At 41.5% G+C, this 14,928-nt stretch overlaps 1 protein-coding gene across 20 annotated transcripts in view; it reads left to right on the top strand.

Annotated features, from left to right (window-relative positions):
* The first annotated feature begins 4,708 nt into the window (after positions 1 to 4,708).
* ROBO2 (roundabout guidance receptor 2) overlaps positions 4,709 to 14,928 on the top strand; it is a 1,260,761-nt gene continuing 1,250,541 nt past the window's right edge. For 4 of the 20 annotated variants that reach the window (XM_040338792.1, XM_040338772.1, XM_040338791.1 and 1 more), the window contains exon 1: positions 4,718 to 5,352. In XM_040338792.1, the coding sequence (XP_040194726.1) occupies positions 5,232 to 5,352 (121 nt within the window). In that variant the 5' untranslated portion in view covers positions 4,718 to 5,231. Of the gene's footprint in view, positions 5,353 to 14,928 lie in introns of all 20 variants that reach the window. The other 16 variants (XM_040338786.1, XM_040338782.1, XM_040338781.1 and 13 more) reach the window with 12 other exon arrangements.

Below are 14,928 nucleotides of genomic sequence, written 5' to 3'. Positions count from 1 at the left end.
GTGCCTCGGCTCTCGTGCACACCGTTGGATCAAGATCAGGTATGTATTTAGGGAATGCTTTGGGAAAAGCTGCAAGCAGAAGTTTTTTTTTTTTTTTCCTTACTGCATAAAATGCACTTAAGTAAAAAAAGAAAACAATCTGCCTTTACAACCACTTTAAGCAGTTACAACAGCAGTTTTTGTTATTTTGGGATAAAGGTTTTCCTACATAAATAAAAACTGATCAGTTTAAGCACTGGGGGAGATTTACTAAAACTGGTGCACTTACAATCTAGTGCACCTGTGCATGGTAGCCAATCCTCTTCTAACTTCAGCCTGCTTATTTAAGCTCTGACAATAAAACCTGGAAGCTAATTGGTTTCTATTCAGAGCTGCACCAGATTTTGCACTCTCCAGTTTTAGTAAATAACCCTCACTGTTTCATTTACATGGTCCCTTCTATTTCTGTATATGCATGATAGCACTGTAATTATTTAAAAAATAGGATGTGCCCTTACCAAAAAGCGTTGACCACCTAATACAGGGGGTCAACATAGGTTTGTATGTCTGAAAAACTCTGTAAAGATGTCCACTCAACAGAAACTTCAAGCCATCTTCGGGGGGGAGACATCAGGTTTCTTTTACTCCAACCCTGACATCAGGTCATATACTCCAAATGAGAGACAAATGCCACAATAGTGTAAAACCTTTTTTACCAGGATTTAATAATGGAAATGCACTTACATGAAAAGACCATTAAAACAGCATGTACTGGAAACGTGGTTTCAGAGGTAGATTCTCCAAACACGATGACAGGAAATTATGCTATCACTATTTAAGCGCAGCATACTTGTTCAACTATTAATACAGTTGCAGGAAAAAGTATGTGACCCCTTTTGGAATGACATGGATTTCTGCACAAATTGGTCATAAAATGTGTTCTGATCTTCAACTAAGTCACAAAACTAGACAATCACAGTCTGCTTAAACTAATAACACACAAAGAATTAAATGTTACCATGTTTTTATTGAACACACCATTCACAGTGCAGGTGGAAAAAGTATGTGAACCCCTAGACTAATGACATTTCCAAGAGCTAATTGGAGTGAGGTGTCAGCCAACTGGAGTCCAATCAATGAGATGAGATTGGAGGTGTTGGTTACAGCTGCCCTGCCCTATAAAAAAACACACACCAGTTCTGGATTTGCTTTTCACAAGAAGCATTGCCTGATGTGAATGATGCCTCGCACAAAAGAGCTCTCAGAAGACCTACTATTAAGAATTGTTGACTTGCATAAAGCTGGAAAGGGTTATAAAAGTATCTCCAAAAGCCTTGCTGTTCATCAGTCCACAGTAAGACAAATTGTCTATAAATGGAGAAAGTTCAGCACTGCTGCTACTCTCCCTAGGAGTGGCCGTCCTGTAAAGATGACTGCAAGAGCACAGCACAGACTGCTCAATGAGGTGAAGAAGAATCCTCAGCGACCAACCTTTTTGTTTAATAGTAGGAATTGGTCTCATCACTCCAAATAACTTTGTGCCAGAAGGTTTGAGGCTTGTCTCTGTGCTGTTTGGCATGTTGTAAGTGGGATACTTTATGGCATTTGCGTAGTAATGGCTTTCTTCTGGCGACTCAACCATGCAGCCCATCTTTCTTCAAGTGCCTCCTTATTCTGCATCTTGAAACAGCCACGCCACATGTTTTCAGTCCTGTATTTCACCTGAATTTATTTGTGGGTTTTTCTTTGCATCCTCAACAATTTTCTAGGCAGTTGTGGCTGAGCACTGAACCCCAGTGCAAAACGTGTCAGCTATATACCCCACTGCTTGCTGTTTTTTGTAGTGCCTTCTTTCCTTTACCATTAAAAGGCTACCTTTTTAAGGTTTTTTTGGTGTGCGGCTGTCCATATCTTCTTTTCAAAGTTTTGGCTGAAATTTTAGTTGGTCTTCCTGACGGTGGTTTGGTTTCAACAGAACCCCTAATTTCCACTTCTTAATTAGAGTTTGAACCCTGCTGATTGGATATCTTGGATATCTTTTTATATATTTTCTTATCCTTTTTCTGTTTTTTACAGTTCAATTACCTTTTCCTGCAGATCCTTTGACAATTCTTTTGCTTTCCCCATGACTCAGAATCCAGAAACGTCAGTGCAGCACTGGATGAAAGATGCAAGGGTCTGTCAAGAGTCCAGAAACTCATTGACCTTTTATACACACACACACACACACACACACACTAATTACAAGCAAACAGATCACAGGTGAGGATGATTACCTTTAATAGCCATTCAAACCCCTTTGTGACAACTTGTGTGCAAGTTATCAGGCCAAAATCATCAGCGTATATAAACTTTTGATGAGCGTTATTTAGTTTCTGTTGTCATTATGATATAAAAAGAGTAAACACAGTTGATTGATAATAAATGGCTTCAGCCAAACACTAACCATGAGTGGAAGAAAAGTTTTTGTGATCATTCATATTCTCTGAAAAATGGCCAAGAAATCATAAATTCTGCTAGGGTATGTAAACTTAAGAGCACAACTGTATTAGTTTAATTCAGCCTTTCTCAACTTTCTCAACATAGAAGAACCCTTGAATTAACTTTCCAGGGAACTTCTGCTAAAAATTACCATATCTACAACTCGTTATACATTAGTGTGATGGTCGGTGGGAAGAATGTCCCTGAGATGTCTCGTACACACGACCGAGGAACTCGTTGGGCGAGACACATCGTTTTCCTCGTCGAGTTCCTTGTTAGGCTTGTAGAGGAACTCCACAAGCTTGCTTTGTGTACACACTGTCAAGACAAAATCTCCTCGTTCTCAAACGCGGTGATGTACAACACGTACAACGGGGCTGCTTTTGCTAATATCATGTGTTTGCGTGTTAAGTAAAAGTTTGGTAGGAGACGATTTGCACTTTTCAGTCTGTTATAGCTTGAAAAATGTGTTATCTCCATTACAAATGCTATTTTTACTCCCGTTTCATACTTTAATCTGAGCAAGCGCGGGTTTCTTAGCAAAAACACGCTTGAGTTTCTCGTCAAAAACCAGCCCGACGAGGAACACAATGAGCAAATTCAGACTCCCGTCGAGGAAAAAGAGAACTTGCTCTCTTTTTTGTTTCCTCGATGAAAAACGTACGCACGACCGGTTTCCTCGGCAAAAAAGCTCTCCCACCAAGTTTCTTGACGGATTCTGCCGAGGAAACCGGTCGTGTGTACGAGGCCTGACACGTGTGGTTATTGACAAGAATTTACCCCCTTACAGATAGCTAAAAAGATCAATGGTGTTGATGGGAACTTATCTGAGAAGCATAAATTGCTCACTGTTCAAGGGAGCCCTAACCAGGGCCATCTTAATGCAGGGGCATCCCTGGGCACTGCCTAGGAGCCCAGGTTTCGGGGGGGCCCCATGATATTATCGCACTACATCAATCACACTTGCCAACAGTCCCGCATTTGCTAGGACGATCACAGATTTTACTAAGCTATCCAGGATGGCCATGTCCCGAAAGCATCCAGTAACCTGTACTGTGTCCTCCTCAATTCAGGCCTGTGCCCTTTGTGTTGTTTGGTTTTCTTATTGTTTAAAATCAATTTTATTGAAAGTACAAATAAATATGTTTATTTCTATCAACTATTTATACTTTATTGAGAGTAGGTGCGTAAATTGGGGCAGGCTGATAGGGGCCCCAGCACATTATTTTGCCCAGGGGCCATGATGCTATTAAGAAGTCTCTGCCCCCAACAACCAGTGGAGGAATCCTGGTTTAATTTGTACACAAACATAGTACTATGACATAAGTGCAGAAAAAAACCTATGTGAATCAACAGCCCTCCGTCATAAAAGGAAACTAACATCATGTCAGTTTTTTTAAAGTTCAATATCCTATGACGTTTTAATGGAAGACACAGTGCTTATGCATAATTCATGCATACAGCTATACATTAAAATCCACAAGCAGCATAAAGGTAATCATAATGCAAAAAAAAGTCTTCTAATATCATCTATCGACTTTTATAATTGACCATGTTCAGCTTTGATTAGTACTAGTCGCTAGACATAAATTTGCCAAACATTAAACATTCACGACCTCTCATTAAACGTTCGGCACGTGCCCTAAGCACTGCCAAAGCCCGTACTCCATTCACAAACACTTGTACATGACTCCCTCAATCCAACGGCGTAGAGGCCCCCTTTAACCCCTTCACTGCCTGCTCACCTGCAAGCAGTTAAACTCTCACAACTCTAATATTCACGACGTTCCCTGTGAGAAAAAAAAAAGCCTGAGATATGTAGCGGAAGCCTTTCGAGAACATTACGACTGCAGATGACTCTTATCTGGTCGCTTTTCATGCAATATAAAGCAGAACAAGCTTGTACTTTCCTTCTGAAGAATAAATAATTGAAGAGGAGGCATCAATAATTACTGCATGGGAGATACATAAAATCTATTTTTATATCACCAAATAATCCGAAGAACTAATACAATGGAGCAGAGTTGGAAACCTGAACATTTGCATGTTATAATGAAGCAAGCATCCACCTCCACCTATTAGGAAAGGCAATGGAAACCCTGAATGTTGCTTATATGTTTAGACCTGAGCATTTGCAACCTGGTCTGCATTGATTTCATTCAGGATTTGTAGAAAACCTGCACTTTCCACCCAAGTGCCAGTGACACCAGCTTTTACCGAAGCCCTATTACTCTTAAAAGAGCAATTTAGTTGCTTGCACGGCTATTAGGATCAGGATCAGCCAAGCTTTGAGCTGTCAGGACAACCGCCTCTCTCGTCGGTTTTGGACCAAGCCTGGCAATATTTTCTCTCTATCCTCCTTGCTGGACACAGTCATTACAGTTTTTATATTTGTCAATCAATCTCTCGGTGGAAACAATAGCAGGATATTCTTCTGAACATAAGCAAAGTGGAGAGACACAGAGAGAGAGAGAGAGTGTGTGAGAGAGAGAGGGGGATATGTGCATTTGCCTGCGTGAACTAGCAGCACAGTGCTCTCAGCATCCTTGCTCTGTATGTTGATGAAGCAGGAGGATTGAAGAAATGTGCCTTTTCCTTAGGGCTACATCTCTGAGATATTGCTTCTACATCCAGCTATGGCAAAGCCACTGTGTGCTCTGATTCTTCAGTGATTAATGACTTCTTGCTGAGAAAGAACAGAGGGGGGAACATAAAGGTATACTGTAGAGTCAAAGGAGTCGTTGGCAATGGTGTGAAATGATCATCCGGACATGTTATCTTCATTGAGAAGCAGGAATATCACCCCTGAACTTATTCTCCTCTTCACCTTGCTCTTCCATGGTGGATCTCTAAGCAAGGTTAGCAGAACCAAAGGCAAAAACTGGAAAGGAGGTAAGTCACCAAAACTTTCCTACTTCCCGTCCTGGTACATGGATGTTGCTACGTTCTACTGATGGCCATTTCCAGGCATCACTGGAGTTCTGGAACTTTTTTTTAAGTGGTTAGCTCGGTGTGTTGAAATTTTTTGGCTTAACTCTCAAGAAGACGACTCTTCGGAGTTCACAAGTGCATGCGAAGTGTAAGCCTCACTGTTTGTGTCCTATGCCTGCCGTTTTTTAATGGCATTAAGGAGATTTGAGGCCCGCCGCGCAGATTGATTCGCATTGCGTTGCTTTTTTAGCTGCCCTTTAAATGTTAACAAATAAAAAGTTGGCCGTGAATTAGAACTCCTTTTTTTTTTTCTTCAAAATTTTGTGTATTGTCATTTAGGAAAGCTGTGAATTGCAAATGCCGACAGCAAGATTAATATTCTGCCGCTGATGTGATTATAGAGGTAAATTAAATTGACCTTATTAAAATAATTGCTTATAGAGAAGGGGGTGGCAAATGCTTTGTAATATTAGGATCACAGTCAGCTTAAGTTTGGCTTAAATGAGAAGTAGCTGAAGGATGACATTAGATGGCTAGCGAATGGCAGATCACAAAGTTTTGTTTGTCCAGCTTAACCTGTTGTGGTACCATTGCCATGGTTTACCAACGTGATGGATTTGTAATGATATTTACATTTTTTGGAGATTTGTACCTGGAAAACTTTTGTCCCTCGAAATCCTCAATTTGCATTATTTAATTTTTTTATCTGTCCCTGTTATTTTATTTGTATGCTTACGTATTACTGTCTATTATTTGAATTTTTAACCTTTAAAGTGCAATTAAGCTCAAAACCAAACATGTAATATATTGCAGTTTACCAATCCTTAGATATGATGACTGCATAGGTGTGCAAGGGTGTGTGCCAGGTGTGCCTGGGCATACCCTAATCACTTTGTGTGTTTCCGATTTCCCCTACTTCCCAGGCTCCCCCCCTTGTGGCCCCCCACCCTGCAGTGCTGCTGGCTTCCCTTCTCTTCCCTCCTGCTGTGAGCGATGTTTCAGGATGGTGAGCAGGGAAGGGGCTAGTAAATAGATAATTTTCTAAATGAACACAGTGAACTCACTCACTCTCTTTGTTCATTCATAACTGAAGCATAGTAAACTGTGTTTACTATGCTTCAGTTTGTGAATGAACAGGAAGCCTCTCAGCACAGAACACTTTCCTTTCATTCACTGCCCCATGCAGCTGAGGCTGTAGAAAAAGGCATGTGTGTTTGAGCTTTGGGGTGCACACCTTAATGCAATAGGCTGCACACACCTATGGATAGCTGCATGCAATTTTTTTTTTAGGCAGTTTTTTCCACCTGGTGATTTGGCCAATAACACACTTCCTGTATTAGAGTGCCCCACACTCTGGATGAAGGATCACAGTGGGCACCTTGGGACAGCAGCATTGCCAGTTCTGGGGGAGTGTTGGATGCAGAAGCAGATTTAGATACACTAAACAAATTGAAGCCAAGGTCCAGCTCACAATTTATAAGCTGTTACAGCAGTTTTATTTCCTATTGGGATAAATATTTTGCATAAACAAATACAAGCTGATCATTGTAAGTGCCACTGTCACAGTTAAATGGTTTGTATCAGCTCTTTACCTGCTACATCTGCAAGATAGCTTGTTCTGTTTGAAAAACAACAGATCTACTGGCCAGAGCATCAGGTGAAAATAAGACCTGGTTCACACTGGGGCGAAACGACAGGCAGCTCAGCCGCCTGACGTGTCGCGTCCCATTCAATGCAATGGAACCGTTCTAATAGGAGCGACGCAAGTCGCTCCGACTTAGAAAAAGGTTCCTGTACGACTTTGGGGGCGGCTCGGGGCGACCTGCATTGACTTCTATAAAGAAGTCGTTTTGCAAATCGCCTCTGAAGTCGTCCTCAGTCGTGTCGCTGCTGTGTGAACCGACTTTAAAGGAAAAAAAAAGTAAAAACAACAAAACAAATGCAGACTTCATATCTAAGGATTGGTAAGCTGCAATATAATAGATGTTTGCTTTTGGATTTAATACCCCTTAAAATATGTAATAACCAATGCAATTGATTTACTAAAACTGGAGAGTGCAAAATCTGGTGAAGCTCTGCATAAAAACCAATCAGCTTCCAGCTCAACTAAAAAAGATGAAGTTAGAAGCTGATTGGCTACCGTGCACAGCTGCACCATATGTTGCACTCTTCAATTTTAGTAAATCAGCCCCTATGTCTATGATCAACAAATAACATTTGGGCAACAAGCAGTTGGATAATAAAGATAAGCTTCTACCAGTCAGCCAGTGATTGGAATTATTTTAAAAGGTGCACACAGAATCTGGTGCAGCTGTGCATGGTGGCCAATCAGCTTCTATTTGAGCTTGTTCAATGAAGCTTTGGCAATAAAACCCGGAAGCTGATTGGTTTCTATGCAGAGCCGCAGCAGATTTTGCACATTCCAGTTTTAGTAAATAACTCCCATTGTGTTCTTGCGGTGGCCATTTTGAATAATTGGCAGCAGTGTCAATGAATAGAAATAATGTAAAGATCCAGACTCGCAGGGTTCATTTACTAAAACTGGCGAGTGCAAAATCTGGTGCAGCTCTGCATGGTAGCCACTCAGCTTCTAACTTCAGCTTGTTCAATTAATAAAAAAAAACAAAAAACTGATTGGTTTCTATGCAGAGCTGCAGCATCAGATTTTGCACATCCAAAGAGTCAAATATGCTGATTTTCTACTGTTGATTGCTTGGCAATGGAAGAGATTTCTATATTGATTCAGTCTGCTACACAAAAGTGTAATCTAGCATCCCGGGTGACAGGTTCACTTTAAGAGGCATATTAAAAATTCAGAAAGGAGCATTTTCTAATTGAGTTTTGTAAATACGCCTAGATAGAATGAATGCCCTGCTGTTCTGTGAGACACCAGTGTCCACTTTTTTTTATTAGCAAAGGATCCCTTAAAACGATTTTCTGCTGTTGGCAGCAATACAAGCATTGGCATCCACTGGGGTTAAAGGGGATATGGATTAATTCCTGGTGCCCAAGTGGCAACCTTTATTGTACAATAGAATCACCGACGGTGTGTTTTCTTTATTATATTCCTGCAGATAATCAAAGTCATTTGGTAGTAATGTCCTTTTGTCAGCGAGAGGCATTTTAATCACAGCTGTTATCGTGGTGTGTGCTGTTTTCTTCTTCCCACTGCTCTGTGTTGTGATATGAGGTTAACGAGAAGCATCGACATAAAAAAAAAAGAAGTTTAAATAATTTATAGTAACATCCCAGCGGCAGCAGCAGCCACTCAGCTCATCCTTGCTGGGTTTTCTTTGTTGCATTAGGGCTCTGCAAATCTTTTTACCTACAGTACTTGCGTGGAAAACTTCCAAGAGCCACTTAGCCTGTGCTGCCAGGGCAAAGGGATAATAAGTGCAATAAAATGTCAGACCTGAGAGTGGCTTGATAGGCTGGAAAGTTCCACTTTTACAACAGTACATAAACAAATGGACACATTATGTGTGAAGCTGTACAGGGTTTATGTGTGCTTTATATTTTGGTTTAAACGCCTGCCTAAGCTACGATTGTTTAGATGGTATTGTTTGATGTGATGGGTTACCTGTTCGGTGTAGAGCGGGGAGGAATCCTGAGCAGGCAAAAATAATAAAGGAGCACCTGTTGCTCATACATGATGGAGTCCTTCATACTGCAGGCAAACTGAAACTTCATAGTAACTGTACAAACTCACATTTATTTTCAAGTGTTTCTATGATCAAAATGAAATATCATACACTATGTTACCAAAAGTATTGGGACACCGGCTTTTACACGCACTTGAACAAACTTTAATGGCACCCCTGTCTTAAGCCTTGTACACACAATCTGATTTTTCGACGGGAATTGTGTGATGACAGGCTGTTGTTGGAAAATCCAACCGTTTGTATGCTCCATCAGACAATTGTTGTCGGATTTTCCGTGGACAAATGTGGGATAGCGTGCTTTAAAATTTTCTGACAACAAATGTGTGTTGACAGACTATCCGATCGTGTGTACACAAGTGCCTCGGAAAAAACTCCAAGTACAAACACACATGCTCAGAAGCAATGCTCACCATAACACAACATTAGCAGAAGTTGCCACATAGTTTTGTGTTTATTTGACAAAAGTCTTACGCTTTGTACACGGAAAATCCGATCCTGTGTATGAGACTTTAGTTTGTAGGGTTGAGCATAAAACACTGGCGCAACTCTAAGTGCAGTATAAAAGTAAATTAAATTCACAAACGGGTATAGGTACTCCCAAGAGTAAGATAGTAACAGGCATTAGGCACAAATTGCAGAGTGTCTATGAAGGGAGTACATCCATGGAGCTGCTTGCTGGTGACTCAGAGCAGGCTGCGCCGGTGGTTACCGACACTTCCTGGATCTGGAACACATAGGGAGCCAAGGGATGACATCACTTCCAGATTGTGAAGAACCAATACGTGACGAGTTTAAGGAGCATGAGCTCCTTCTTCAGCCATGCACATAGGGGAGGTTTCTTGTCCAGTGTCACAGCTAGTGTTACAGGGCACCTAGAAAATGGGACAAAGTACAACAAACACTAAGGGCCAGATTCACAGAAGAGATACGACGGCGTATCTCCTGATACGCCGTCGTATCTCTGTGATCCGGCCGTCCTAACTATGCGGCTGATTCATAGAATCAGTTACGCATAGATAGCCAAAAGATCCGACAGGTGTAATTGACTTACACTGTCGAACCTTAGGAATGCAATTCTATGCCGGCCGCTAGGTGGCGAGGTCATTGCGGTCGGCGTAGAATATGCAAATGACTAGTTACAGCGATCCACGAAGATCCGCGCGTTCGTCGCTATCCCGTACATCGTCGCTAGTCGTTTTTACCCGTCGCAAAGTTACACCTGCTTTAACATGGCTTATCTTTAGATCAGCCATGTTAAAGTATGGGCGTCGTTCCCGCGTCGAATTTCGAATTTTCTTTTTTTTGCGTAAGACGTCCGGGAATACAAAACGCCGTAACGCACGTTGCATTTAAAAAAAACGTTGAGGCGCTGTAATTCCGCGCAATGCACGTCGGGAAATTTCCTAACGGAACATGCGCAGAACGTTTGGCGCGGGAACGCGCCTAATTTAAATGGTACCCACCCCATTTGAATTAGGCGGGCTTGCGCCGATCGCATTTACGTTACACCGCCGCAAGTTTACTGGTAAGAGCTTTGTGAATAAGGCACTTACGCTGTACACCTGCGGCGGTGTAACGTAAATGGAAAACGTTACGCTGCAGGGGAGCAATGTATTTCTTTGTGAATCTGGCCCAATATTTCCAAAAGTATTGCGACGCCTGCCTTTACACTTACACTTTAATGGCACCCTACTTAGTCCGTAGGGTTCAATATTGAGTTGACCCACCCTTTGCAGCTATAACAGCTTTAACTCCTCTGGGAAGGCTGTCCACAAGGTTTAGGAGTGTCTATGGGAATGTTTGACCATTCTTCCAGAAGCACATTTGTGAGGTCAGGCACTGTTTTTGACTAGAATGCCTGGTTCGCAGTCTTCACTTCAATTCATCCCAAAGGTGTTTTATTGGGTTTAGGTCAGGCCAGTCAAGTTCCTTCACCCCAAACTCGATCAACCATGTCTTTGTGGACCTTGTTTGTGCACTGGGGCGCAGTCATGTTGGAACTGGAAGGGGGCGCCCCCAAACTGTTCCCACAAAGTTGGGAGCATGAAAATGTTCAAAATGTTTTGGTATGCTGATGCCTTAAGAGTTCCCTTCATTGTAACTAAGGAGCCAAGCCCATCCCCTGAAAAACAACCCCACACCATAATCCCCTCTCCACCAAATGATTTGGACTGGTGAACAAAGCAAGGTCCATAAAGACAGACTAATGCCGTGTACACACGATAATTTTTCGGCATTAAAAAACATTGTTTTAAAAAAAAAATTTAATGAATCGTGTGTGGGTTTCACATCATTTTTCGAGTTCTAACAAACACCAAATTTTTTTTTCGAACATGCTGCATTTTTTAACAACGTTTTAAACTATGTCGTTTTTCAGGTTCTAAAAAATGATCGTATGTGGGCTAAAACGACGTTAAAAACCCACACATGCTCAGAAGCAAGTTATGAGATGGGATCGCTTGTTCTAGTAAAACTACTGTTCATAATGGAGTAAGCACATTCATCTCGCTGTAACAGACAGAAAAGCGTGAATCGTCTTTTACTTACATGGAATCAGCTAAAGCAGCCCCAAGGGTGGCGTCATCCGCATTGAACTTCCCCTTTATAGTGCCGTCGTACGTGTTGTACGTCACCGCGCTTTGCTAGAGCATTTTTAAAAAACGATGGTGTGTGGGCAACGTCGTTTTAATGATGAAGTTGGAAAACGTCGTTTTTTCTACATGCCGAAAAAGGAAGTTTTTTTTTAATGCCGAAAAATGATCGTGTGTACGCGGCATAAGACTACGGACTAAGACTGGGGTGGCATTAAAGTTCATGTGCGTGTAAAGGCAGGCATCCCAAAACTTTTGGTAATATTAATTTCCACATATCAATTGTTTCTAGCCTACACCTATTTATCGATATTGAAGTCTCACACATTTCCTTTTTTTACTTATTTACACATTGTTAATTTTCTCACTTGTCATTACTGACACGTAGTTTCTAATATTAATTATTTTCTTTGATTTGTTTTCACTCATTGATCCTTAGCGCTGCACTACAGTTACGCTATTTTATTTGATTTTTTGTATCTGGACTCTTAGTGCTAAAGCTTTTTAACTACTTTTCTGAGCGCAGAGTATTTCTTCATTCATGCTATATTTATTTACTATGCAATGTGCATAGGCACTGCTTTATCAAACATGTCATAGGGCTTTCCTTTTGAACTACAGAACTACAGGTGCTGAGAGGAGGCAGAGTCAGTACAGGAATCACAGAGGGGGTGGGGGTACAAAAGCTGCAGAGAATGATTTGATGGGGGTGGGATATGGGATTGTTAAAGATAACTATTTTTTGTATTGTATTACAATACTATTGAGAAAGACGTAATGACGAAACACATCTAGAGGGCTTGATTGGAAGTGTCAGCTGTTAACCTCCACCTAGGAATCACCAAGGATGAGCGCTCCTTCGGCTGGTGAGCGAGTATTGTTATAATGCTACAAATGACACGAATATTTTGAGATGCTATTTTACTTTTTATCTGATGTAAACATATTTCTTAAATGGGGGATTGCTCATAATAATAAAAAAAACTGTTTTACGCTCAGGGGATTCCTCTATTTCCTTATAGTTGGTGATAAATGAGACAACTAATGAACACCCCGGTAAGACTGAGTAATCCTTGTTGTATGCTGACTGAAGACGTGGACTTGCTACAGGCTAATGATACATCATTATAACAAGGCGTCTTTCTAACATTGTTCTGGTGAGTGCGTTTTTTGAGGGGAGCTGTCTCACGTGGTGAGGGGAAGGTTGCTTATGCTTTGGATAAACACCATATGAATACCTTTAGGGTCACCTGATGCACTTTGGACTCGCTCTTCAGAGGGCATATTATCATCATTGAACTTTGTTGTTTTATCTCAATTTTAGAGCGGTGCTATAGCTTGTGAATTACATTTATGGACTTCTAGAGCTTTGTGTTTAGTGTATTACAATGCTGATATGATAATATGAAAGTGTATGCTGTGATCATGGAACTCCTCCTCTAAGCCTATGGTGAAAAGTTACATTGCATTTCCAGCAAGGGTGTAAGTATAACCCATGCAACTGCTAAAGGGGCCTGAGGACAAGGTGTTCAGTCAGATCACAATGTGCATTGTAAAAGGGGGAATGTTGTCTCCTCCAGGACAGTCTCTCCCTCCAGAATAGTTTCTCGCCATCCAGAGCTGTCACACTCCTAACACTGTATCTGAACCAAAAGAAGCGACAGACATTCTTGGAGTCCAAAATTATTTTAATAAAATATTTAGATCCTCATGCTTTAGACTGACATCCAGGAGCTTTGTTCTGAGCCTTATAAACATGTGGTGATTGATGATGGGGGATTTTTTTTGTGTTGCCTTTTGTTTTTTTCCTGTTGTCATGTACATACTTTAAGCAGAGTTCCAGCCTTTTTATGTTTATTAAAAGTCAGCAGCTAATAAAAAGCTGCTAATAAAAAGCTGCTGACTTTTAATAAACAGACACTTACCTGTTCCACGGTCCAGCGATGCGCCCCCCCCCCCCCCCCGGAGCGTCGCTCCTCTCCCACCCTCTCCGCCGGCGCCTCCATTCAGACTGTGGGCTTCACGGCTGGGCACTTGTGTGCCAGGAGATCGCCTAGAGAGAGGGGCCGCCTAAGGCGAGAGGAGGAGTCGCCTAGGCGATCCCTGGGCAGAAGGAGGAAGTGGGACAGGAAGTCCCACTCCTACGGAAGCCTCCACCCCCCCCAAAAAAAATGACATGCCAAATCTAATTTTATTACGCACTTGTTTCCTATTAATTGGAGATGCATTTACTGAGCCTTGATTCCATATGATTTATTTACTGTTCTTTCAGCACAGTTTTTCTCAGTGTCTGAAGTTCAATGACTGTCTTCCTATGAAATTCTCTCACTTTCTCTCCTTTACATAGAAGTCTCTCTCCAAGTCTGCCCCGGTTCGACCAAAAGGGTGCCAGGGAAGACCTACACACAAATATTTGCAATAAAAAGCCAGATCAAACTTTGTCTTGTGTATTTTAATGTAGGGAAAAGTTAATTTTAGAAAGTCCTGGAAAGAAAGACCCATAGTATAAGATGCAAACTGGAATAAGCAACTGTACAACAAGAACTATGAACGCAATCACCAACAGTGACACAGAGGGACAGGATGTCAACCATGACCAAGAAAATGCCAGTATAATAGAGGTGCCCATGGTTTTCCACCAGAAAGATGAGCTGTCACCATCTGTGCAAACCATGACTCGCCCAATGAGGAAAAACTAAAATAATAAAAAAAAAACTGGAGAACAGTTTAGTCCAGAGTACAAGCAATAGTAATCAAGCACTAAAAGGAAGTAGAAGATGTATATAAAACATAATCCTCTTGCATTACAACATAACAAGTAGCTGTCCCCTGTCAAACGATTCCATTGGCAGACCAAAGCATCCAGCACTGCACACAGTAAGACCTTAAGTGGAGTTGTCCTTCCCAAGAGAGTAAATTTTTCTCACCTTTACCGTTACAGCGTTGAAGGCTTTTCTCGTTCTGGTCAAGCCATGAAGCTGTCTCTGCTGCCGACTCAAAGAAATGGGCTAACCTGCGGGCAGTAATTATTAGTTTAGTTTGGTAGAGCATGGCATATAACTGCAGATATTAGAGCCCTTTCTTTATGTTGGCAAATTTGGGCTGTTTGCATGGCCTTCTGCTGAGAAATCCCGATGGAGGGAAAAGTTAAGTCTAAAGGATATGTTATGAGGAGGTTAGGTTATGGTTTGGATGGGAGTTAAGATTAGTCAGTTGGATAAGATAAGGGCTCAGGACAGTTGTTTTTAAAACCTGTATTAAACACATAAAGCTCCAGAGGAAGA

Source organism: Rana temporaria, chromosome 2, assembly GCF_905171775.1.
Source record: "Rana temporaria chromosome 2, aRanTem1.1, whole genome shotgun sequence".
Taxonomy (NCBI): domain Eukaryota; kingdom Metazoa; phylum Chordata; class Amphibia; order Anura; family Ranidae; genus Rana; species Rana temporaria.
Note: the sequence above shows the minus strand (reverse complement) of the source record. Positions and strands in the feature narration are given on the sequence as shown.